Source organism: Heloderma suspectum, chromosome 10 (assembly GCF_057233095.1).
Source record: "Heloderma suspectum isolate Gila_16-S chromosome 10, 16-S_ref, whole genome shotgun sequence".
NCBI lineage: Eukaryota > Metazoa > Chordata > Lepidosauria > Squamata > Helodermatidae > Heloderma > Heloderma suspectum.
In genome coordinates, this window is record NC_139467.1 from 15902811 (window position 1) to 15927310 (window position 24500).

General features: G+C 45.9%; 1 protein-coding gene across 3 annotated transcripts in view; it reads left to right on the forward strand.

The window, feature by feature from the left end:
* The window catches only part of LOC146337807 (sialic acid-binding Ig-like lectin 13), a 47358-nt gene extending 23504 nt beyond the window's left edge, over positions 1 to 23854 (forward strand). Inside the window, exons 7-10 of one of the 3 annotated variants that reach the window (XR_014785100.1) lie at positions 798 to 985; positions 10817 to 10919; positions 19267 to 19351; positions 21722 to 23218. Coding sequence is in view for 2 of the 3 variants with exons in the window: in XM_084815286.1 (XP_084671412.1) it covers positions 10817 to 10919; positions 19267 to 19351; positions 21722 to 21910 (377 nt within the window). In the remaining variant the exon portion in view is untranslated. Of the gene's footprint in view, positions 1 to 797; positions 1041 to 10816; positions 10920 to 19266; positions 19352 to 21721 lie in introns of those variants that run through there. The other 2 variants (XM_084815286.1, XM_084815287.1) reach the window with 2 other exon arrangements.
* The last annotated feature ends 646 nt before the right edge of the window (positions 23855 to 24500 follow it).

The following is a 24500-nucleotide window of genomic DNA, read 5'->3' on the forward strand; positions in this document are numbered from 1 at the left end:
GTTACAGGAAGCCAGATTCCAGCTGAACATCAGGAGAAACTTCCTGACTGTTAGAACAATACAACAATGGAACCAATTAACACTGGAGGCATTCAAGACGAGGCTGGACAGCCATCTGTCAGGGATGCTCTGACTTTGATTCCTGCAATGAGCAGGGGGCTGGACTCGATGGTCCTGTAGGCCCCTTCCAACCCTACTATTCTATGATTCTATGAAAATGATAGGTTTAGAAAATTAGATTTCAGTGTATTTTATATTAATTTAAAGTGTGTTTGCGTGTGTGTGTGTGTGTAGGTAGATATAGATATATTTTGATTAAAATAAAAAATACACAAATTTTGTGTGTACACACACACCATTAAATAGAGTAATGTAGTTGTCAGAATGCCTCAGACATTTGTTCACATATTTGATTCACCTCTTGGCCTGGGTGCTTAACGTTGAGTGATGGCCTGCACAGAGCTATAATTTGACGTAAAGTGTGGGGTTACCTTTCTGAATCACCCGACTGTTCACTTTGATGAAGAGTAGGCAGACAAGTAGTTTATAATAAATGCCATATCATATCTGGGGGCCTGCCTTCCTCTTGAATTAGAATTGCACCGCTGGCTTTAATATAAGGAATATAAGTGTAACAGGGCAGGAGTTGGCAAAGACTCTGACCCCTTCTTTGTGACTCCTTTCCAGTCAGCCCTAGGCTATGCCAAAAGGAGATTTCCCTCTGCTAGAGGGATGGCAATGGGTTCCAGTGCAATTGTTCCATCTGCTCCTCCCCTTTGCCCAATATTACATGGCAGGTCAACGGGGAGACCCTGGAGGGGAACGCCACCAAAGGGAAGCTGAAGGTCATTACCTGGAAAAAGGAGAAAGTAGTTACCAGCACTCTGCGCTTCACAGGGAATTGGGATGGAGAACACCATATGACCTGCCACGGAGCCAGCCAAAAAAGGAAAGCTTTCCATGATGTTCTTCCTATTTAGTTCAGGTATGTCTCCAGGAAGCAGATCCGTCCTGCATTGTTTGCTATTCAGTTAATCGCTTTCTAGACCACTTGACTAAATCTAAAAAGAGATCTCGAAGTGGTTTACAACATAAACATTTCAAATGCAAGACATCCACAGTTCAAACATTAAAACACAGCACCTCTCAGTTAAAAACATACAACATAAAAAAGATAAATGTCCTCAGTTAAAACTTTTAAAACCAGAGAACTAATAATCAACAAACTGTAGTCACCCAGGTCCGTGTTCCAGTATGCAGCCCACACTCACAGGCCATGTCATAGGGTTGCCAGCCAACCAGAACCCCCCGCCCCTCGAGACCCAACAACAGCCTGACCCCCTCGTGTGTCTTTAAGAGCAGCTCGACCTGCAGAAATCAGCAGGTGAGGCTTTTCCTGGCATGGAGATACATAGCATCGCTTGCTAATGCCTCCAGGTCAAGCTGCAGTTAAAGGCGCAAGAGCAAAGGCCAATTGAAAAGTTGGCAACTGTAACCACATCAAGCCTGCCCTGCCTCTTGAATTGGCCCACATTACCTCACTCTCCTTCCTTCCTCTCCTGTTTCTGTTATCCTCTTCTCTGAACCTTTCCCTGTAGCTGCTCCGGCTCCCAGATGCCACAGTACCACTCTCTCTGTATACGTGGTGTCATAAGGAGGCACAACAGGTGGTTCTGGGGTGTCATCAGCCACTCCAAGCAGCAGTGAATGGGACAGATGATAGTCCCAAGGCAGTAGGCTGGGACAGGGGTTGTTTGCCTGCCCTATAATGTATGTATTCCTGACGTTTAGGGCCAACTAGACAGAATCCTTAAATGCATCTTTGCATCTTGTGCAGGGTGTTGAATCAACCCTTTCCTTCTCCACGGCAGTCCTGGGGCAAATTCCTCTTCTGTAACTAGAATTTGCTTTGGGTTGCTAGGACCTCCAATAGTGCCCATTGGGGATATCCTCCTAATGCAAACAGGAGCATCAAAAGAGGTATTTTTCTCAGGATCACAGCAGGGAAGGAAAGGGTTAATTCTCCCCTCCATGCCTCCTTTGATCTCAGTAATTTCCCCCCCCCCCTCTCTCTCTCTCACACACACACACACACACACACACACGTAAAGACAAATTTAACATCACATCCAGAGTTTGGCCCTTAGTCCAAAGACTACTTCACCCTTTCCCAACCTGATGCCTTCTAGATGTTGTTCAGTCGTTCAGTCGTGTCCGACTCTTCGTGACCCCATGGACCATAGCACGCCAGGCCTTCCTGTCCTGCGCTCTCTCCCGGAGTGTGCTCAAGTTCATATTCCCTTCATGGATCACTGCCTTGTTGTGGCGAAGGGGCTTGCGTAACTCAGTGAAGCCATAAGCTATGCCGTGCAGGGCCACCCAAGACGGACAGGTCATGGCAGAGAGTTCTGACAAAATGTGGTCCACTGGAGAAGGAAATGGCAACCCACTCCAGTATTCTTGCCAAGAAAACCCCATGGAAAGTATCACAAGGCTAAAAGAGATGACGCCGGAAGATGAGCCCCTCAGGTCGGAAGGTGTCCAATATGCTACTGGGGAAGAGCAGAGGGTATCTCCAAGTAGCGCCAGAAAGAGTGAAGCGGCTGGGCCAAACCCGAAAGGACACTCAGCTGTGGATGTGTCTGGTGGTGAAAAGAAAATCCGCTGCTGTAAAGAACAATATTGTTTAGGAACCTGGAATGTCAGATCAATGAATCAAGGTAAGCTGGAGGTGGTCAAACATGAGATGGCAAGATTGAACATCGACATCTTGGGAATCAGCGAACTAAAATGGACAGGCATGGGCGAATTTAATTCAGGTGACCATCATATCTACTATTGTGGGCAAGAATCCCTTAGAAGAAATGGAGTAGCACTCATAGTCAACAAAAGGGTGGGAAAAGCAGTACTGGGGTACAATCTCAAAAATGATAGAATGATCTCAGTACGAATCCAAGGCAAACCATTCAACATCACAGTAATTCAAGTCTATGCCCCAACCACTGAGGCCGAAGAAGCTGAGGTTGATCGGTTCTATGAAGACCTACAACACCTTCTAGAACTAACACCAAAAAAAGATGTCCTCTTCATCATAGGGGATTGGAATGCTAAAGTAGGAAGTCAAGAAATCACCGGGATAACAGGCAGGCATGGCCTTGGTGTACAAAATGAAGCAGGACAAAAGCTAATAGAGTTTTGCCAAGAGAACACGCTGATCATAGCAAACACACTTTTCCAACAGCACAAGAGGCGACTCTACACATGGACGTCACCAGATGGTCAATATTGAAATCAGATTGATTATGTCCTTTGCAGCCAAAGATGGAGAAGCTCTATACAGTCAGTCAAAACAAGACCTGGAGCTGACTGTGGCTCAGATCATGAGCTTCTTCTTGCAAAATTTCAGCTTAAATTGAAGAAGGTAGGGAAAACAACTAAATCATTCAGGTATGAACTAAATCATATCCCTTATGAATATACAGTGGAGGTGAGGAATAGATTTAAGGGATTAGACCTGATAGACAGAGTGCCTGAGGAACTATGGATGGAGGTCCGTAACATTGTTCAGGAGGCAGCAACGAAATCCATCCCAAAGAAAAAGAAATACAAGAAAGCAAAGTGGCTGTCTGATGAGGCTTGACAAGTAGCTGAGGAAAGAAGGGAAGCGAAAAGCAAGGGAGAAAGGGGAAGATATATCCAACTGAATGCAGAGTTTCAGAGAATAGCAAGGAGAGACAAGAAGGCCTTCTTAAATGAACAATGCAAAGAAATCGAGGAAAACAACAGAATGGGTAAGACTAGAGATCTTTTCAAGAAAATCGGAAATCTCAAGGGAACGTTTTGTGCAAAGCCAGGCATGATAAAGGACAAAGAAGGCAGGGACCTAACAGAAGCAGATGAGATTAAGAAGAGGTGGAAAGAATACACAGAAGAACTATACAGGAAAGATCTGAATGTCCCTGATAGCCATGATAGTGTGGTCACTGAACTTGTGCTGGACATCCTAGAGAGTGAAGTCAAGTGGGCCTTAGGAAGCATTACTAACAACAAAGCTAATGGAGATGACAGTATTCTAGCTGAGCTATTTAAAATCCTAAAAGATGATGCTGTTAAAGTGCTGCACTCAATATGCCAACAAATTTGGAACACTCAACAGTGGCCACAAGACTGGAAAAGGTCAGTTTACATTCCAATTCCAAAGAAGGGCAATGCCAAAGAGTGCTCAAACTACCATACAATTGCGCTCATTTCACATGCCAGCAAGGTGATGCTCAAAATCCTGCAAGCTAGGCTTCAGCAGTATGTGAACTGAGAACTACCGGAAGTACAAGCTGGGTTTCGAAGAGGCAGAGGAACTAGAGATCAAATCGCCAACATTCGTTGGATCATGGAGAAAGCAAGAGAATTCCAGAAAAACGTCCATTTCTGCTTCATTGACTACGCTAAAGCCTTTGATTGTGTGGATCACAACAAACTCTGGCAAATTCTGAAAGACATGGGAGTACCAGACCACCTTACCTGTCTCCTGAGAAACCTGTACAAGGGTCAAGAAGCAACAGTAAGAACCGGACATGGAACAACCGATTGGTTCAAAATTGGGAAAGGAGTACGACAACGCTATATATTGTCACCCTGCTTATTTAATTTATATGCAGAGTACATCATGAGAAACTCTGGGTTGGATGAATCACAGGTCGGAATTAAGATTGCCGGGAGAATTATCAACAACCTCAGATACGCAGACGATACCACCCTGATGGCAGAAAGCGAAGAGGATTCAAAGAGCCTCTTGGTGAGGGTGAGAGTGCAAAAGCTGGTTTGAAACTCAACATTAAAAAAACTAAGATCATGGCATCTGGCCCCATCACTTCCTGGCATATAGAAGGGGAAGAAATGGAAGCAGTGACAGATTTTATTTTCTTGGGCTCCAAGATCACTGCAGACGGTGACTGTAGCCATGAAATTAAAAGATGCTTGCTCCTTGGGAGGAAAGCTATGGCAAACCTAGACAGCATAGTAAGAAGCAGAGATATCACCTTGCCGACAAAGCTTCGTATAATCAAAGCTATGGTTTTCCCAATAGCAACGTATGGCTGTGAGTGCTGGACTATTAGGGATGTATGAATCCCTTACCTGGTTCCGTGCAGGGGCATCCGTGGGGGGGGGGAGGCACTCTGTCCCTCCCCCCGGAATCCTGCCTGGCCGGCTCCGCTCCATGGCCAACCCGCAGGGCCGCTGGCCGGCTCCGGCCACCCGCAGCCAGACATCCGGCCACTGGGCAGCCCTGCAGGGACACAAATGGCGGCTGTCGTAGCCGCTGCCATTTGCGTCCCTGTATTGAGCCATGATAGGCTACGTAAATATTTACGTAGCCTATCACGGCAGGGGGAAAAACCCCAGCGTACGCAATTGGCAGTAGCCGCCATTTGCGTATGCTGAGTCCCCCCCCCCCCGCCGCCATGATAGGCTACGTAAATACTTATGTAGTCTATCACAGCCTCCACAGGGATGCAAATGGCGTCCCTGTGTTAGCCGTGATAGGCTATGTAAGTATTTACGTAGCCTATCATGGCTAGGAAGAGGAGGAAGCGAATGGCTGCCAGGACGGCAGCCATTCGCAAAGCAGCGCGGACAGGAGCAGGTAAGTGCTCCATTTCGCGTGCCTTTCGTGGGGTGGGAGCGGCGGGGGCTTCGTCCCGCGTGCCTTTCGTGGGGTGGGGGGGCAGGGGCTTCGTTCCGTGATGGATTTCGGGGGGCCAAATGCACTGGCATTCGGCCTCACCGATATCCGTTGTGGAATTCTCTGACATCCCTATGGACTATAAGGAAGGCCGAGTGCCAAAGAATTGATGCTTTCGAACTGTGGTGCTGGAGAAGACTCTTATGAGTCCCCTGGACTGCAAGGAGGTCAAATCAGTCAATCCTAAAGGAAATCAACCCTGACTGCTCATTGGAAGGACAGATACTGAAACTGAAGCTGAAATATTTTGGCCACCTAATGCGAAGAGAAAAGTCACTGGAAAAGACCCTGATGCTGGGAAAGATTGAAGGCAAAAGGAGAAGGGGACGGCAGAGGATGAGATGGCTAGATAGCATCACTGATGCGATGCAATGAATATGAACTTGAGCACGCTCCGGGAGAGAGTGGAGAACAGGAAGGCCTGGCGTGCTATGGTCCATGGGGTCACGAAGAGTTGGACACGACTTAACGACTGAACAACATCATTAAACATTGGCCAATGGTGACCCTATTACAATCAGGGTGGCCTGATTCAAAATTGGATGGGGCTCCTGCACCTTTAAGAGCCTCGTGTGGCGCAGAGTGGTAGGTGGCAGTATTGCAACTGAAACTCTCCCCACGACCTGAGTTCGATCCCAGCGGAAGCCGGGTCTCCGGTAGCCGGCTCAGGTCGACTCAGCCCTCCATCCTTCCGAGGTCAGTAAAATGCGGACCCAGCTTGCTGGGGGGAAGGTAGTCACGACCGGGGAAGGCAATGGCAAACCACCCCGCTACAGTCTGCCATGAAAACGCCAGCGCAAGCGGCGTCCCTCTAGGGGTCAGTAATGACCAGGTGCTTGCACAGGAGGAACCTTTCCTTTCCTTTTCCTGCACCTTCAGTTGTGTAGAAGAAGTAATACACCCGCTGAAATTCCGTCTTCTATGCAGCTATTAAAGGTGCAGGAGCTCTGTCCTCTTTTGCATCTGCGAGCTGTAACTATGATTCTGAGAAGTGGTTAAGCTTACCCCATTCCCATCTCCATCCCACATATGGTGATTTGGAGACCATATCTGCACATATTCAGAGGCACCAGTTTATTTACTTGCATTCTGCCCTGGCCTTAAAAACAGCTTCTGGGACCTGATCCCTGGCTGAAATTAAGACCCGAGATGCCTCTACATTTTCATGTGTTTCAAAATGAGGATTTTATTATCCTTTTCTCCAATTCTCTAAAGAGCTTTCAGCATCCGGCCAGAAGGCAAGCCTGGCTGAGATTTTATTAAGTGTATCCACATTAATAACTTTAATTTTAGAGATAAATGATTGCTATTAGAATAATTTAGTGCTGAACTCTTAAAAGTTTATTATTTTCTTCTAATAGCTTAGGGGAAAAACGTGATTAGCACCAGTAATTCCATGTATTTATTTTTAATTGTAGAGATAATACTTTCAATTTTTTAAAATCCTAACAACGATTTTAGGTGCTATTTTAATGAGGGGTAGCATTGGCAGTTACCACTCATTTAATGCTAGACAGACTACTGGAAGATGCTATGTTTATAAAAGACAATATGCACAGCAATTTTGGGTTAGGAGAGCTGGTGCAATGTAATGGTTGAGGCTCCAATCCTGTACCCACTTACCTGGGACTAAGCCCCATTTAACTCAGTGGGACTTACTTCTGAGAAGACATGTGTAGGATTGCGTTGTAAGAATGTGAGCTTTGAAGCCCCAGTTCAAATTTCATATCGGCTCACTTGGTATCTTAGCCCTGATCTTTCTGCCTTGGTCCTTCCACCTGAAATCAATTTATCACAATCATACATGAACTTAAGAAAAGAATGAAATGTAACAACTAGTAATTGATGAAAGTAAAAAGTATACAACTGTCCAGAGGTATAGCGTGTTCAGATGAGTATGACCAGATTGGTAAAGATCTGGAACCAAGTTGTATGAGGAATGATTGATGTGTATATTTAGCCTGGGGAAGAGAAGATTAAAGGGAAACATGATAGCTGCCTTCAAATATCTCAAGGGCTGACATGCAGAAGATGGAGCAGCAGATTTGTTCTCTGTCGCTCCAGAAGGCAGGCCTAGAACCAATCAGGGCCAGGCAGGGCAGGGCAGGAAGGGTACACTTTACCAGGGCCCAGAGATCCTGGGGGCCCCAGCCCAGGCTATAATCCCATTACGCTGAGGAAGAAAAACATGAGACTAAATTGTAAATCGTACTTGAGTATATTTATGAAAACTCATCTCCCCATATCTATATTCCTGTTGCCCTGACCTTGTGAGATTTGCTGGAGCCAATCAGTAGCAGCCCAGAACAAGCAACGTTCTGAACAATGGGTTGTTGTTGGCCCAGGCCTTCTCTAGAACAGAGTGAGTGTGCTTGTGCAGTTAAACTAGGACTAGTAGTTAGAGAGAGAGAGAGAGAGAGAGAGAGAGAAAGGTGCTTCCTTGTGTGACATGCTCTCCTGAGGAGTTCTTTGGGTTTGGCAGGAGGGAGGGACAAAGCACCTTAATAATCAGGGACATTAATCCCAGGGACCATTGGAGCCAGTGGTGCTTGTAGGATTGACAAGCCCAAAATATATGTGAGGGAGGGAGCAGTCCTGTGGTTCTAGAAGAGCATCCCAGGGACCATAGGCTTCTCTGGAGTCCACCCTCTGAGACCATAGACACTGCCATGACCTCGGAATGGGGATTCTAGAATCTGATCCCTCCCCTTGCCCCCCCAGCCTCTTGCAGCCGCTGCTTTCTAACGTCACAATAGCAGCCTCAGAGGACCTCAGAGAGGTCTGAAAGGGGGCATTCCCATGGGCGGGGATGGGACAGGAGAGGAGAGGCCAGGATACACTGTTTTCCATGGACTCTCCACCCTACCCCTGGCAGCGAAACTACTCTAGATGGGCTCAGAGGCCTGCCTAGAAAATGTAGAAACAGGAGGAAGGATAGGTGAAAATCGTTAGCATCACTCCTCCTGCTCTGCTGGCAGCAGCCTGGCAGGGCACTGGATACTTGGAAACCTCTGAGATCTGAGGCTTCCATCCAATGAGGGTGCAACCCATAGGGCTGCACCCTAAATGTCTAGTTCATACACACATACACACACACACACACACACACACATACCATACTGTTACATCTGACTATAAATACAAATCATACATCCAGAAACGTAAGGAAGTTAAACAAAGGGAACTTAAAGAAGCTAAATAACACCAATCAAACCTTCAGTTTTTGTCAAAACAGACCAAGGCCTTCCTGCAGTCTGGCCCAGGAAAGGCACTAAACAGGGAGATGGATGAACAAAATAATAAGACAATGATTTCTGTATAGAGATTTTGTCTGTGGCAACTGGTGAAGAATAAACTCTGCCAGATGTATCATCCAACTCCAATCTAATGCTTCTGAAGGAAAGTCAAGTAGTCTCATGATTAGTACAGCCACATCCAGAAGAAGGAGATCAGGAGAGAGTAGTGCTTCACTCTCTGATTCATTTCCCTGCCAAAGATATAGCGTTATGCTTAAAAAAAAATTCTGTTAAATCCCCCCCCCCCACCGCACACACAGCCCTGTTCTATCCGTTGTCTTCTCTCTTGAATAAATGCAGAACCTAGCAAAGTCAATGCCAAAAGTTGTCGGTGGGTATAGTTTTTCTGAATTTCTTCTCAAATGTAAGTCTTTCAACAAGAGAGAAAAGATACAAAAGATACAAAAGATACACTTGTCTAAAGTACTGTTTTCTAGCTATTTCTAGCTGTACTGCTTTCTAGCTATTTTGTCTATTGCGTATGAACATGCAAGAAAAAATGTCCTCGGGGAGATAGTTCATGATTTTGCAATGAAAAAGTCCAGAAAAAAATCAAGCTTTAAAGTGTATTGGTCTATTTATAAAATCTTTGCAGCCTTTTTGGCACATTAGAATTAAAAAGAATAACAACATCAATAGCACCAATATCTTTATTAGGACCAACCCCAAAGCTACAAAATAGTCAGCAAGCTTCCTAGGTCTCTTCTTCAGGCTGAAAGTTATGTTAAACAACAAACAGGAAAAAGTGTGGGTGGGTAGGTAGAAAAGCCCCGGTGTAGACATGGTGTAATTTCAGAAATGTAGAAAACAATTTCAGAGTTAAAATAGATGTGTGTTTTTTCTTTCGTGGCTCCTTAGATTTTATGTATCGGATGAGATCATAGTATTGGAGGGGTGCCATGTTACAAGTTTGTACTGCCCCCCCACCCCCCCGATGCTTGGGCCCTAGAACTAAATGATGGGTGGAATTTGCAGGGAAGCAGATTTCAGCTAAGCATCAGGAGAAACTTCCTAATGATAAGAGCTGTTTGACAGTGGAACAGACTGCCTCAAGAAGAGGTGGGGGTCTCCTTTGCTGGAGGTATTCATTTCAAGTAGAGACTGGATGGCCATTTATCAGGGATGCTTTAGTTGCATCTTGTACTGTGGTTTGTTTGTTTGTTTATTTATTTGTTATATTTATATCTCACCTTTCCTCCAAGAAGCCCCAGATGGCATACACGATCCTGGTCTGCCTCTCCATTCTACCTCACAACAGCCCTGTGAGGTAGGTTAGGCTGAGAGTCAGTGCCTGGCCCAAAGTCACCCAGTGAGCTTCATGGCTGAATGGGGACTAGAACCCATGTCTCCCCAACCCCAGTCCAACACTCTAACCACTACACCACAATGGCATTGAGCGGGAGGTTGGGCTAATGACCTCCAAGGTGACTTCCAACTCTAAAATCCTTTGGTTCCATTATCAATTAGCCTTGACTACAACAGCAGTCTTTCTGGGCTGATTATCCTAGGAAGTGGAGATGGTTTCAGCCCGCCCACCGGCATTGGTTAAGGGTCAAGTCTACATCTAGCCTCCACTGCCCCACCTTTGCTTCTGGCATCCATGACTGCAAAGACCGCAAGAAAGCCCAAACTTTTCCCCCCTGAGAGGGCTGTACAAAAGGAACACCAGAGCACGTACTTCTCTGTGGCAGGAACAGAATGGGGTCTCTTTGAATGCTGGGTTGCGATGAAAAAAGAAAGGTCTATTCCACTGAACTCTATCTCTTCTTCTCTGAGCCAGCAGAAGACATGTGGACCTGGAAGATAATTAGTGCAGTGACTGGCACGCTCATCATGTTCGTTATCATCCTGCTCATCATTGCAATTGTTGTGACTTCCAAAAAGTAAGTAATAATGAAAGTTTCTGGACTGTTTGAGGAGGGTTGTGGTTGAGGGTGGATTGGAGGGAGACAAAGAGTTGAAGGCCCCATCTTGATTAAGGGTGCGATCTTATGGATGTTTAGACAGAAAAAAAGTCCTACAACTCCAAACATGCCCCAGCCAGCATGGATGGCTGGGGCATGCTGGGAGTTGTAGGACTTTTTTCTGTCTAAACATCCATAGGACTGCACCTTAAGTTATGGACTCCACCATACTCCAGTTTGGCTGTTCTGCAGGGAGAGAGGGCCCAGCGTTGTGATTAGAAGCCAGTTCACACATCCAAACTGATTATGCTGATGATGTGGGTTGAATAGATTTACAAACCAGAAAGGCCCATAAGACACTGCACAAGTAGGTTGTCAGGAGCTTGAAATGTACTCAACCCATGTAATCATCACCGCTGCAGAAGCTCTTGCAGATTCGTGCTGGCCATTTCTTTGGATCTTTCCAGACACTCATCTTCTCCCAGGGGGTTGTTGTTGTTTATTTGTTCAGTCGCTTCTGACTCTTTGTGACTTCATGGACCAGCCCACGCCAGAGCTTTCTGTCGACTGTCGCCACCCCCAGCTCCCCCAAGGTCGAGTCCGTCACCTCCAGAATATCATCCATCCATCTTGCCCTTGGTCGGCCCCTCTCTCTTTTGCCTTCCACTTTCCCTAGCATCAGCATCTTCTCCAGGGTATCCTGTCTTCTCATTATGTGGCCAAAGTACTTCAGTTTTGTCTTTAATATCATTCCTCTCCCAGGGGGACTCCCAGATAATTACACATCCACATGGAAGATGCAATCCCAGCAAGGGCATCTGTTGCTGGTAGACTGCTACTTTCCAGCAACTGCTAATTTTAATTGCTTGGGAGCTCTTAGGCCTTGGCAAGGGTTTGGATCCAGGCAATTAGGTTTTGCAGAGGGAGAGGAGGGCGAGCTGGCAGTCAGTCCAAGTGGGGGTAAAAGTACATGTATAGACAAAACTATACAAGGTTCAAGTCCCAGAGCAGTAGTTCCAGACAAGAACCAGGACCTTGTTTGCTCATTCATTCATTCAAGGTATTTTAAGATGCTTTTTAGGACCAGCCCCCCTACAAAGGGACAAACACAAAATGAATGAAACAGTAGTACGTTAGGTAGATCACTTAAGAGTACAGTAGATGCAGCAATAGGTGAATGAGAAAACTGCTTTGGAATACACAGCCATCAGTTCTCTTTAGGAAAAGCAGTAGTAAAAAGATATGTTTTTAAGGTCCTCTTAAATGCCTATACTGACGGGGCTAAGTAAATGTCAGACGGAAAGAAGTTCCACAGCTGTGAGGCCACCACCAAGAAGCCCCTGTCACTTGTGCTCAGCAGCCTAACTGATTTTACTGACAGACACACAAGCTAGACCTCTGGTGAATATCTTAGATACATGGGTGAAAGCCCAAGCATCATCTTCACACAAGAGACAAGTTAGTCAAACTGAGGAGCGCATTTGGAGGCTTCGGGATATCAGAGATGGGCAAGCAGCCCTGCACTCACCCCCAAAAGCATTTGTGTCGCTCGAGCACTGAAACTGAATGCTTGGAAAACGGGTACCCAAATTATCAGGGGGGTTCCTAAAAAGAAAGACTACACCATTTTGGGATTTTTAGTTTAGGAATAAGGGAACGAAAAGAGGGGGGCACAACAGAGTTTTATTAAATTATGCATGGTGCAGAGAAAGTGGATAGATTCTCTCTCTCTCTCTCTCTCTCTGTCTCAAGCATAGAATCATAGAATAGTAGGGTTGGAAGGGGCCTATAAGACCATCAAGTCCAACCCCCTGCTCAATGCAGGAATCCAGGTCAGAGCGTCCCTGACAGATGGCTGTCCAGCCTTGTCCTGAATGCCTCCAGTGTGGGAGAGCCCACCACCTCCCTAGGGAATTGGTTCCATTGTCGTATTGCTCTAACAGTCAGGAAGTTTCTCCTGATGTTCAGCTGGAATCTGGCTTCCTGTAACTTGAGCCCATGATTCCATGTCCTGCACTCTGGGATGATCGAGAAGAGATCCTGGCCCTCCTCTCTGTGATAGCCTTTCAAGTACTTGAAGAGCGCTATCATATCAAGCACACACACCACACTAGAAATCAGGACCATCTGATGAAACTGACTGGCAGGAGATCCAGGACAGACTAAAGGAAGCCCTTCATACACTGTAAAAATAATTTGTGGAACTCACTGCCTCAAGGTGTGGCGATTGGCCACTTGATTAGATGGCTTTCAAAGGGGATTAGACAAATTCATCAACAATAAAACTACAATGGCTACTAGTCCGGATGGCTGTTTGCAACCTCCAGGCTCAGAGGCAGTGTGGATAAAAATACCAGTTGCTGGGGAACACGAGCTGGGGGTGGGGTGTTTTCAGGAGCGCCCTAGCGGCCTCTTTCAGTACACTCCAATAGCCAACTCAAGACACAGATGAAAGGATTCTTTTCAAGGCTTTAAACCTTTTACAACTTAATGACTCTTTCAGATGCTAATCACCAGTGACTAAGCAATGAACAGCAGAGTAGCCTATGCTCCGAGTAGGCAGTTGATCCCCGTTTGAAGGAGAATCACTTGAAGACCCTGAACTTATGGGCTAGGGAGAGATCCTCCCTCTTTCCCTTGGGTCCACGGGAGGCAGCCGTTGCTTGCGCGCCAAACGGGTGCTATGCCTCCTTTCCATGCCCTCCATCGCTCGTCGCTTCCTGCGTCTGCGGTGAGCGTCTAGCAAGCCCCCCTCCCGCACTTTCTCACTGCTAGGATCACTATCTCAGGAATGCCGGCAGGAGGAATCTGCCAGCTGCTGTGCCTGTGAGGAATGAGCTGGCTCCTCTCCCATGGATTGCTGATCCTCCTCAGAATCAGAACTGCTCTGGGGTTCTATCGGCTCAGTTTCCACCCTGACAAATGTTATTGCACTCATGTCCTGCTTGCGGGCTTCCCAGAAGCATTTGGCCCACTGCTGTGGGAAACAGAATGCTGGATTAGGTAGGGCTCTTATAAGATCCAGCAGGGCTCTCCTTATGTTCTTATGCAAGCCTTGAGGAGGCTTTGTGAGCATTTGACATAACCCAAATGCCAACTCCCACTGACTGCTATCTTGTCCCCCTCCCCAAAGGAGAACCCCTCCCCGCTCAGCTTGGGAAAGGGGGACAGGGTAGCCTCCAGCAGAGGGCTGGCAGTGTGAGCAGAATTGAGACAGGGCAGCCTGCTTGAGGTGGGCAGTTTCCACCTCAGTTCCTCTCGCAAGAGCTTTATAAAGATGTGTGGCCAGGGACTGGCCTTTGTGGGTCAGGTGACTGAGTATTCAGGCAGGCTGGTTCCGAAGCCTAGTTGGTACCATCAAAGAACAAACCGCAGTCAGCTGGGATGCTGGTTGCAGAGGAGGGAAGATGCTAACACCGGGTTAGTGAAAGTCTGCGTGTGAGAAACCCACCACCTTGCAGAAGCAGGTTATCTTTTCATCCCCAGCATGTACTTCTCTGTGGGGAAGGCACTTGTCTTGCATGACATCACCACCATGTGCGTCAGAAGTCCTTTCCCCTTCTGCCAGCCTTCCCCAACCTGGTGCCCTCCAGGTGTCTTGGACTACAACCCCCACTATCCCCAACCAGCATGATGGGAGTTGTAGTCCACCTCATTTGGAAACCACCAGATTGGGGAATGCTGCCCTATGCTATTAACATAAGAATTGCCTGCAAATGTTCTCTCTCTCTCTCTCTCTCTCTGGAAAGATGACTTATACAATAGATCTCTCTTAGATATATTTTAAAAGCTTCTTTTTAATTTCATACAGAAGATGACGTGTTTCTCTTTGTTTTGCATCCTTCTGCAAAATTCCAGTGTTGCTAATACTTCCCTCCCTCCTTCCCTCCCTCCTTCCCTCCCTTCCTCCCTCTCTCTCTCTCCCCCTCTCTCTCTGCCGGTTTCTTTTTTTAATTCAAATATGAAGAAATCTTTATGAATTCCCGCTCACATAAGCTTTATTAGTTTCCCATATAGTTAACTTCTCCTTCTCAGGAGTATTATTAAGTCTGAAAAATCCCCTTAGTTCATCACTACACTACAAACCTCATTGTTTGACGATAACAAATTATTTAATTTCCTAGAGCAAAGTTGCTCTTATTTATAATTGATCACGTTTAAATATGTTGTTTTGCAATCAATTTATACCGAGGCACTTATTTGGGACCCTGCAAAAGAGATATTTTATCAGCTGGGGAATGATCAGACATGTGTATCTGCCTTAGACTGAATCACACCATGGCCCATTTAGCCCCCTGTTTTATTCTGGCTGGCAGTGGCTCTCCATGGACTCGGGCATGGGTCTTTCCAAGCCAGATCTCCTGAAGATATTTTTAAAATGGAGGGGTGGGGAACTTCAGGCCTGGCGGCTAAGCCTGGCTCTCAGTCCGGTCCCAATCTGGCCCTCTGAGGTTCCCCAGACGCCCTGCCCCCTCTCTGCCAACCACCGATCATTTGATGGTTTCCCGGCTTTTGCATAGTTTCCCTGCCCCCCCATTCTGAACGGCTGAAATGCCTCCCCTAAGGCTTTGTTACTGGCAACAAGAACTTTAAGCTTAAATATGCTGTAGTTTGCTTGTGTTTTTTTAAAATGGTCTCCCCTTTTGCCTTTGGCCCGGCCCACCACTGGAATGCAGCCTTCAAGAGCTTCTCTGGAATGGAATTTAGCCTTTGGCTGAAAGAGGTTCCCCGTCCCTGGGCTAGGGATCAAATCAGAGATTTCTCCCTGCAAGACCTGTGCTCTACCAGTGAGCCATGGTCTTCCCTTGTTCTCAGATCTTGTCTTAAGTCTTTTGGGTTCCTGGTTGACAGCTGGTTGACCACTGTGTGAACAGAATGCTGGACTAGATGGACCTTTGGTCTGATCCAGCAGGGCTCTTCTTATGTTCTTATGGAACAGCAGATACAATCGATGGAGGCTGGTGACTCCTTTAGAGTTCTGACTGGTTCTGACTGAACCCGGGGTGGATTCACCGTCCCACTGACATTAGCTACCAGCCTCCACTGAATACAACCTTCATAAGTTAGAATCTGATATCTCTAGGCATCACTTAGCTCAAAGAAGACTATATAAGGGTGCAATCCTATGCATGTTTAGACAAAAATAAGTCCTACATCTCCCAGCATCATTTCATCTCCCCTTTCTTATTGCTGTTTTTCTTATTTGGTTATGAGTCTGATTATATACCTGCTAATAAAACGTTCATGGGTTAAATAACGCGATACATGAGAAACACAGGATCTTCTCAAAAGGAATCCAAGGAGAATAAGAATTTATTAGGCATTCAGGAAACCCATTGATTTAAGCCTAAGGCATCCGAGGGTGTTAGAAAATGAGCCGTTAGGGAGGTTTCCATGCTCCAGATGCTACTATATCAAGCGATCTGTATGGAAAAACTGAACAAACTTGGATTTTGTACTGATTCACAAATATATTTTTATTGGACTTTTCGGGGGGGGGATACTTTGATAGGTCACAATATAAGGAGTATGACGGATAGCTCATCTTGACAGACCAGGGTTAAAGTACAGGTTAAATACCTTCCATTTCTAAAACGTTTAGTAAAGCTAGGGCACAGTCCTATGCATGTTTAGACAGAAATAAGTCCTACAACTCCCAGCATCCCCCAGCCAGCATGCTGGGAGTTGTAGGACCTATTTCTGTCTAAACATGCATAGGACTGTGCCCTAGCTTTACTAAACATTTTAGAAATGGAAGGTATTTAACCCCTACTTTAACCCTGGTCTGTCAAGATGAGCTATCCATAATACTACTTATATTGTGACCTATCAAAGTATCCCCCCCCCCCCGAAAAGTCCAATAAAAATATATTTGTGAATCAGTACAAAATCCAAGTTTGTTCAGTTTTTCCATACAGATCGCTTGATATAGTAGCATCTGGAGCATGGAAAACCTCCCTAACGGCTCATTTTCTAACACCCTCGGATGCCTTAGGCTTAAATCAATGGGTTTCCTGAATGCCTAATAAATTCTTATTCTCCCTGGATTCCTTTTGAGAAGATCCTGTGTTTCTCATGTATCGCGTTATTTAACCCATGAACGTTTTATTAGCAGGTATATAATCAGACTCATAACCAAATAAGAAAAACAGCAACAAGAAAGGGGAGATGAAATGATTGGACAAAGTTCAGTCGAGTCATACTAGGGGCACAACACCCAGGTATGGGGGGATGTCACGGGGGAATAACAGAACCCTGTTCCGCACTCCTCCCTTGGTACACACACGTACATGCAGAGACACATTGCCAGGTGGGTAATGGGTTATGGGATGCCTGTGCACCTGACCCATTTCCCTGTCCAGCCTTCTCCATTTAGTTAAGGAGTGCAAGGGAGCTCATGCTCCTTGACTGAGTGGAGGTGGGAGAACAAAGTGGGGATATGGGCGCACAGGCCTCCTGTTCTTAGCATGGTGGGGCTCACTGACTGTGCATATACTGCAGGGGTGGTGGAAAGCAGGACTATGTTATGTCCTGTGCCTGTGGTAGGAGATCTGTCCCCATAGTCTACAACAGGAGAATTGACTGATACCCTACGACAGTATAAATGATGCTCCTGTATCAGTGTTACTACCAGTGTTAGCATTGCTGTGGCATCTTCTCGTTCCTGTTTATCTCACTTATATTGGCCTTTCCAGCTACATCTGGATGAGAATCATCATCATGAACCATGATTGTAATAATTTATGGAAAGCACTGGCCATATCTGTTTTAAAGAAATACATCCATTGATCAGAACCCTATCCTCATTTATACACTTATTTTCTCTTCAGTTAGCTTGTTCGTTAAGAATTTTATTCCCCTGCTTCCCCCCCTCAAAGGGATGCCATTTTATTCCCCTCCTCCCCTGCATGCCCCCCCCCCCAAGTGTTTACCTATATGTCGGCACCATTTACAATCAGTTTTGGATCATACCATTTTTGCTTGCATACCAGCATTTTTGGATTTGCAATTCTGAAACTGAACCATCGTATCTTCACGTACCTTATGCTTACATTTACTTACTTACTTACTTACTCACTTACAACCTTTGTATACTGATCCCCATCCAAACAGATTCCAGAGTGATGAACACAAGAAGTACAATAGTAAAAAAGATTAAAGATTAAAACGCTACATTCAAATTATTAAAAAAACAAAATGCCAAAAAGAACCATGGCTGGTCATTTAAGGAATGTTTCCTGGAACAGAAATGTTTCCAGGAGGCTCCAGAAACAACACAGTGTTGGCGTCTGCCTGACCTCAAGAGGCAGGGAATTCCAAAGAAAGGGGGCCACCACACTGAAGGCTGTTCTCCTGGTGGACTCCAATCCGTGAATATACACTGTTAGTTCTAAAAGCTGCTTGTAGCAGTGCTGTTCATTGATAAGGCTCCCTATTAAACAAGCAAATAATTTTTCTAGGTTTTCTGCTAAATTTTCTCCTGCAGTTGTTCAGGTAAGCCTCTTCACTCTTTGTATTTTTTCTAAATCTTTTGTCTAAACTGTCATTGTGCTTTTCTAATCCTGTCTGTTGTCTTCTTTGGGACTTACAATTTCAACTGTTCTTCTAGCCAGATCAAACCTTCCAAATTATGCTTCAGAACACCTCTGTCTCTACTAACTTCCTTCCACTTTTTCTTTAAGATGTAAGGCTGCATCCAGTGAACACTTTCTTGGGAACAAGTTCCTTTGAATTCACTTGGATGTACTTCTGAATAACATGCATATGATCAGACTGAAACACACTCATCCTTAATTCCAGACATGTTTTGCGTTTCGTTTAATATTTCAATAAGCCAGTCTCATTGTTTTTGTCATTGCGTTACCCTGACCGGAGCATGCTTCCTACACATTTTTTTTTTCAAAATTATCAAAAATCAAACATCCGGGTTTCCTCTTTCCCTTTGGTACGTGGGAATAGGGGGCATTGTGTCATGTGTCTACAACTAGTACAGCAACAACAAAGGAATGTGATAATCTCTTTGAGTGTCTGGAAAAGGTGAGTGTCTGGAAAGACCCTTGTAACAGGGGAAGAAATAGAAGTTTTGTGGGGAGCAGAATGAAGCCTGCTCATCCATGCACACCCAAGCACTGAATGGTGTTTTGACAGCATCAGTCATGACTTACACCACTGAAGCTAAAGACAATCCTAAGGATCAGCACTCCTGTCATAGTTGGGATGGGACCTATCTGTACATGTTTATAATAATTGAGAAGAGATCCTTTATGATCAGGCTGGAGATGGTCTGGGCTTAGTTAAATATAAAGGGGCTGACATTTCTTTGCAGGTGCAGGAGAAAATCTGTGACTGGCTCAAAATCTTACACAAAACAACAGGCTCTTGTCCAAGGCAAGATACCCACAAATGTCAAGGTTTGTAGCATCTGCTTCTTCACTGCCACTAGTAAGCAACCCATGCCAGCACTTTGGTGATATGCAGAGGCAATGGTGGGTCTTGGGTGGATCCTTGAACACTCAGTTGGGCCTGGAGCACCCACTTTCCCTTTACCGCCACCCATGCCATGTGGCTAGATACCCTGGCTTACCAGGAGCTGTCCAGTGAGTCAAAACTCAGGAGACTCAGGGTAGCTGTCCAGCAGGTTACGCAACAAAATTAGATGTTGCTTCAGCTATGTGTGTGTCATAGCTTCTTCAAATCAGTGGCCTCCTCAGGCAGGGTTGGTCTTGCCCCGCCCCCCAGGTGGTGGCTGTGGGGGGCCTTTTCTTGTCTCTGCCTACCCTCCTGGAATCTTATCAGTACTGGGGCCTGTGACAGGTTCTTCCTTTTCCTCTGTGTTCTCATGCAGTCTCAAGGGTGTTCCCACAAGAAAAGATGATGGGGACATGACACCCAGGCATCCCTATATTCATACACATGCATCAATAGCTTTGATATGGATTTGTGCAAAACCAGCTTAAAAAAAAAAAAGCCTGGGGGACCTTTTTAATTTAGGAAAAAGACAACTAAGGAATGATGTGATAGAGCAGGGGTGCAGAACTCTTTCCAGATGGGTTCTGGATTGCCTCCACCAGGTCCACTGTGGGCCAGATGACATCATTCTGCATGGCCCCATCCCCTAATGTTACATCAGGGGATGTGGCCATGCCCATGGGCATCATTGCCCCACCCCCTCTCTCCATGTTGGGAGAGGCATGGGGTTGCATGTCTCCTCCCAGCATAGAGAAAGGGACCTGGCTGGTGCAGTCATCTCAGATCAGTGATAACAGCAGCAATGCCCTCCAGGGGGTGGGACTTGGAGGCCAAGACCCCTGCTGGATCAGTCCTGGAAAGCTCTGCAGGCCAGATTGGGGTAGGGATGTCAGAGGAATCTGTCTGGTGGGTGAAGCTCACTGAACTTTAGTCAGCTCTTCCACCACCACCATCACCACCACCACCACCCCGCGGACTTCAGCTCACTGTTCTATGAGCTGGTCCAGCTTGATCTGCATCGAGGGGCACCAGGTTGTGGATTTCTGAGCTTTAAAAAATTATTTGTGTAAAGCAACTTGTGCAAATTATGGCTGCAACTTGTGTAAATTATGGCTGCAACATGCACAAATTGTGGCTGCAACGTGCGCAAATTGTGGCTGCAACGTGCACAAATTGTGGCTGAAATTTGTATGATTTGTGCAAATTGCTTTTTCATGAAAGAAAACAAAAAACAAAAAGGTTTCTGTAGTTCAGGAACCCCTACCCCACCCCCCAGCTTGGCTCGCAAATGCAAGCTGAGTCGGGGTTGCCACAGGAATCCATTGGGCCAAAAAAGGGCTGGATTTCCCTGTGATGGACATCCCTATATTGGGGAGCTAGATTAGGCCCAAGGGCCAGAGTTTCTGCACCCCTGTGCTAGAGATATCAGAGAATGAGAGAGAGGGGGGGGAGAGAGGGAGAGAGAGAGAGAGATTCTTTCAGCATCTTTCATAAATGCTGGAACTTGGTGGCAGTCAAATTGGGAGTAGATACAGGACTGACAAAAGGAAGTCCTTCTTCACACAATGCAGAATTAATTCATGCAACTCAGTGCCATGAGAAGTGCTGATGGCCACTGGCTTTGATGGTTTTAAAAGGGGATTCTACAAATTCATGAAGAACATTTACTCATAATGCTGAAATGGACCCTCCATGAATAGAGGAAGTATACCTTTGAATAGAAGGTGCTGGGGACAAACTGCAGGGGAGGATTTCTATCTTTATGTTCTGCTTATGGACTTTCTGAAACATCTGGTTGAACACTGTTGTAAACAGGAATCTGGTCTGGACTAGATGGACCCTCGGTCTGATCCAGCGGTTCTACTTAGGTTCTTATCTTCAGAAAAGGTTAAAGAGTGTGGCTGCAATAAGGAACCCAGCTATACTGCTTAAATCTGAATCAGTGGGTTTTTTTTTTTTAAAGCCTGCCTATGTGCAGTATTAATGCCTTTAAAAATAACCCTCAAGGATAAATTTCAAAAGTGAACTTTGAAAAAATATATTAAGTATAAAATGATAAAGTCAAGTTCTCAGACTTCACCAACCTTTACACTTATATGAAATTTAATTTTAGCTTGAAAATAACCCTATGCTTATTTACTGAGGTTGCAAAAATAGATGCTTTGGGGTGCAGACGTTTGGCTAGCTTGGCTCAGAATGCTGGTTCTGTTCATTCTTAAGAATCCCAGCCCTCTTGATGGGTAGGCTGTAAAATTAGCTCAGTCTAGGTTTTGTATAATGCTGAGTCGTCGTCCCCCACCCACCCCCAATAGGATTCCAACATCAAGGAAGGCAGCGAAGTCCCAAACGTGCAAGAAAAGGCAAATGAATCTGCTGACGAAAACCCCTATGATCCCGAAGACCTGCATTATGCATCTCTTCAGTTTAGTGTGAAGAAAACCATACCAGAGACAATTCCAGAAGAAACTGAAACAGAGTATGCCGAAATCAAGACCTCGTAGTCTACGAGCAGTGCCGGCTCTGGGGTTTTCGAGTGATTTTGGGCAAGACACCCTTGATGCGCCCCCTCCTCAGTGAGTCCACCTTCTCACCACTGTCGTCACCAGCTGCTCTTGCTCCGCATCCTCTTCCTCACCCTTGCTACCGCTTGCTTGCATGACCGGCAGAGAGCCAGCGAGCAAGTTGGCAGGGGCAGCTTCCTCTCCTCCTTCTCACCACCACCGTTGTCTGGGCGAGAACAGCAGCCAGGTGAACAAGCAGGTTCTAGGAGGAACTCCCGGGGACTCTTGCCAGTGGGCCCCTGATGCAGTGTGGGCCCTTGGCAGGTGCCTGACGATGCCTCCCTTTGATGCCAGCCCTGTCCACAAGGAAACCAAAGTGGCAGGCTTAAGAGGATTCCTCTGTCTATTTGTCATTAGTCTGATCTGCTGCATGCCCTTAGAAGAAATCTCTTCCTCCTTGTGCCTCAGCTTCCCTTCTTGCCCTGTCTATTTTTCTGTATCCTCCCTGGGGGCATGGACTGCCCAATGTTTTCTCCAGCACTCAGACACATGATCTGGATTATGCAGCAGCTAGTTAGAGTTGCCAACTTGTGAAGCATCCTTAGTTGCTGTCCCTTTAGCAACAGTTTGATCTGCAGCCATTTGGTGTGTATATGTTTGTGTGCATGCACATGAGCACACACAGAACCCGATGGTGGAGCACACGCTTTACATGCATGAGGCTGCGGGTTCAGTCCCCAGCCTTCCAGCTAACGGACCTGAGGCAGCAGGGCTGTGAAATATCCCTGTCCGATTTCCAGAGACAGTTCCTCAGTCTGAGCCATCAGCACTGGACTAGATGGGCCAAGATTCTGACTCTGTTTAAGGCAGCATCATATGCTCAATTTGCAGAGTGACGTTTAGCTGTCTGCCATGTAAAGCCTCACCTCCTGATCTCTTTGTATCAAACGTCTGTTAAAGGCACAGGAGCAAGCCAAGGCAGGGTGTGTGTGTTTCCCCCATGACTAGTTGGCAAGCCTAGCTCCTGTCTCCCTGAAGCAAGGGAAGATCCACAATTACCACAAATGGAAGCATTACAGTAGATAAGTAGCTCACCGAAGGCTCCTCAGGACACAGACGAGGATTTTACAGTGAGTTCAGCTCATGTTTTGCCAGTCAGCCAGAGACTGGCATCTCATAGCACATGCCTGTGCACGGACGTGGATTAACAGTCCAGGAATGGAATCCTCAGAATCCTAGAGCTGTTTGTTCGTTTTAAACAAAATGTTGCTTACTAAAGGCTCGTAAATAAATGACTCCATGTCTGGGTGCCTGTGGAAAGTGAGAATCACCTCTGTGCTAGTCACAACTTTAGTGGGACAGTAAATGTTGGACTTATTTACACCGCCGTTTCTGTGCTCATAGATAGGGAGGTAACAAGATTGCAGCATGCATTTAGGGAACAGGGTGTCCAAAGCCTTTGTTCCAAGCGGGGTAGCAGATAGAAAGCGCTGTGCTAGGAGTGGGAGAGTAGAGTTCAACTCCCTGCTGAGTTTTGAAGCTCATCTGTTGGTTTTGGACTGGCGATTGTCTCTTGGCTTAAGTTACCCTGCAAGGGGTTTGTAAGGATAACGTAGGATAACCCCCATAAAATTAACCTCAGGATAACTTACTTCCTCAGCAGATCTGGCTGCCCTCCTCTTTGATGGCATTTAGATGTGAAGTGAAGACTGTGATACACTAGTTTAGTTTTTAAGCTTCCACTGGCCTTTTGTAAATCTGGGCTTAGTCCCCACCCCCATCTTGGTTATATCATTGGCATGTTTTCTTTTTAAATGTGTATGTATTTTCTTTTATCTTGTAAACTGCACATTCTTGTTCTGTTTTCAATTACAATTTGCAAAAACACACACAACAACCCCCAAATCCTGGCGACGGGACAGAAATGCAGGACAGCAAGAGTTTAAATAAATAACAAACAAACAAACAAACAAATAAATAAATATCCTACCTAGAGGTCTTTGGAAGAAAGACTCGGGGGGGGGGGCATAAATAAATTCTGCACACCACCTGTCAGCTCCCAGGGGGAAGGTTTCTTGATAGCTTATTTGATCTGATGAATCATTCACCACTTGCAAGGGTGGCACAACCCCCTCACTGTGAGAATGAGCGCTTTGCCTCCTCTGTACAATGAATAGCCACTCACTGTTGAGCCAGCTGCTTGTGCTTGTTTTGTGCGTGCGCATGTATGCACAAGCATGCTGCGCGCAGTGCCGGTAGCCACAGAGAGAACCTTTCTTTGGAAAGTGCGTGAGTAGGATGTGTCACAGTGTGAGGAATCACACAGCAACAGTGACATCCGCTGGCCAAGAAGGGACAGGGAAGACATTGTCCTGGAATACTGGGATTGCAAACAATCCAAATAGAGCAAGCCTGGATTTCATGAATCTGCCTTATACCGGATTTGGACCCTTGGTCCATCTACTCTGACTGGCAGATACGCTCCAGGGTCTCAGGTGGAAGTCTTCCTTATCACCTGCTACCTGATCTTGAAAACAACAACAAGAAATGCCAGTGGATGAGCTTGGAATATTCAGCATAACAAACATCT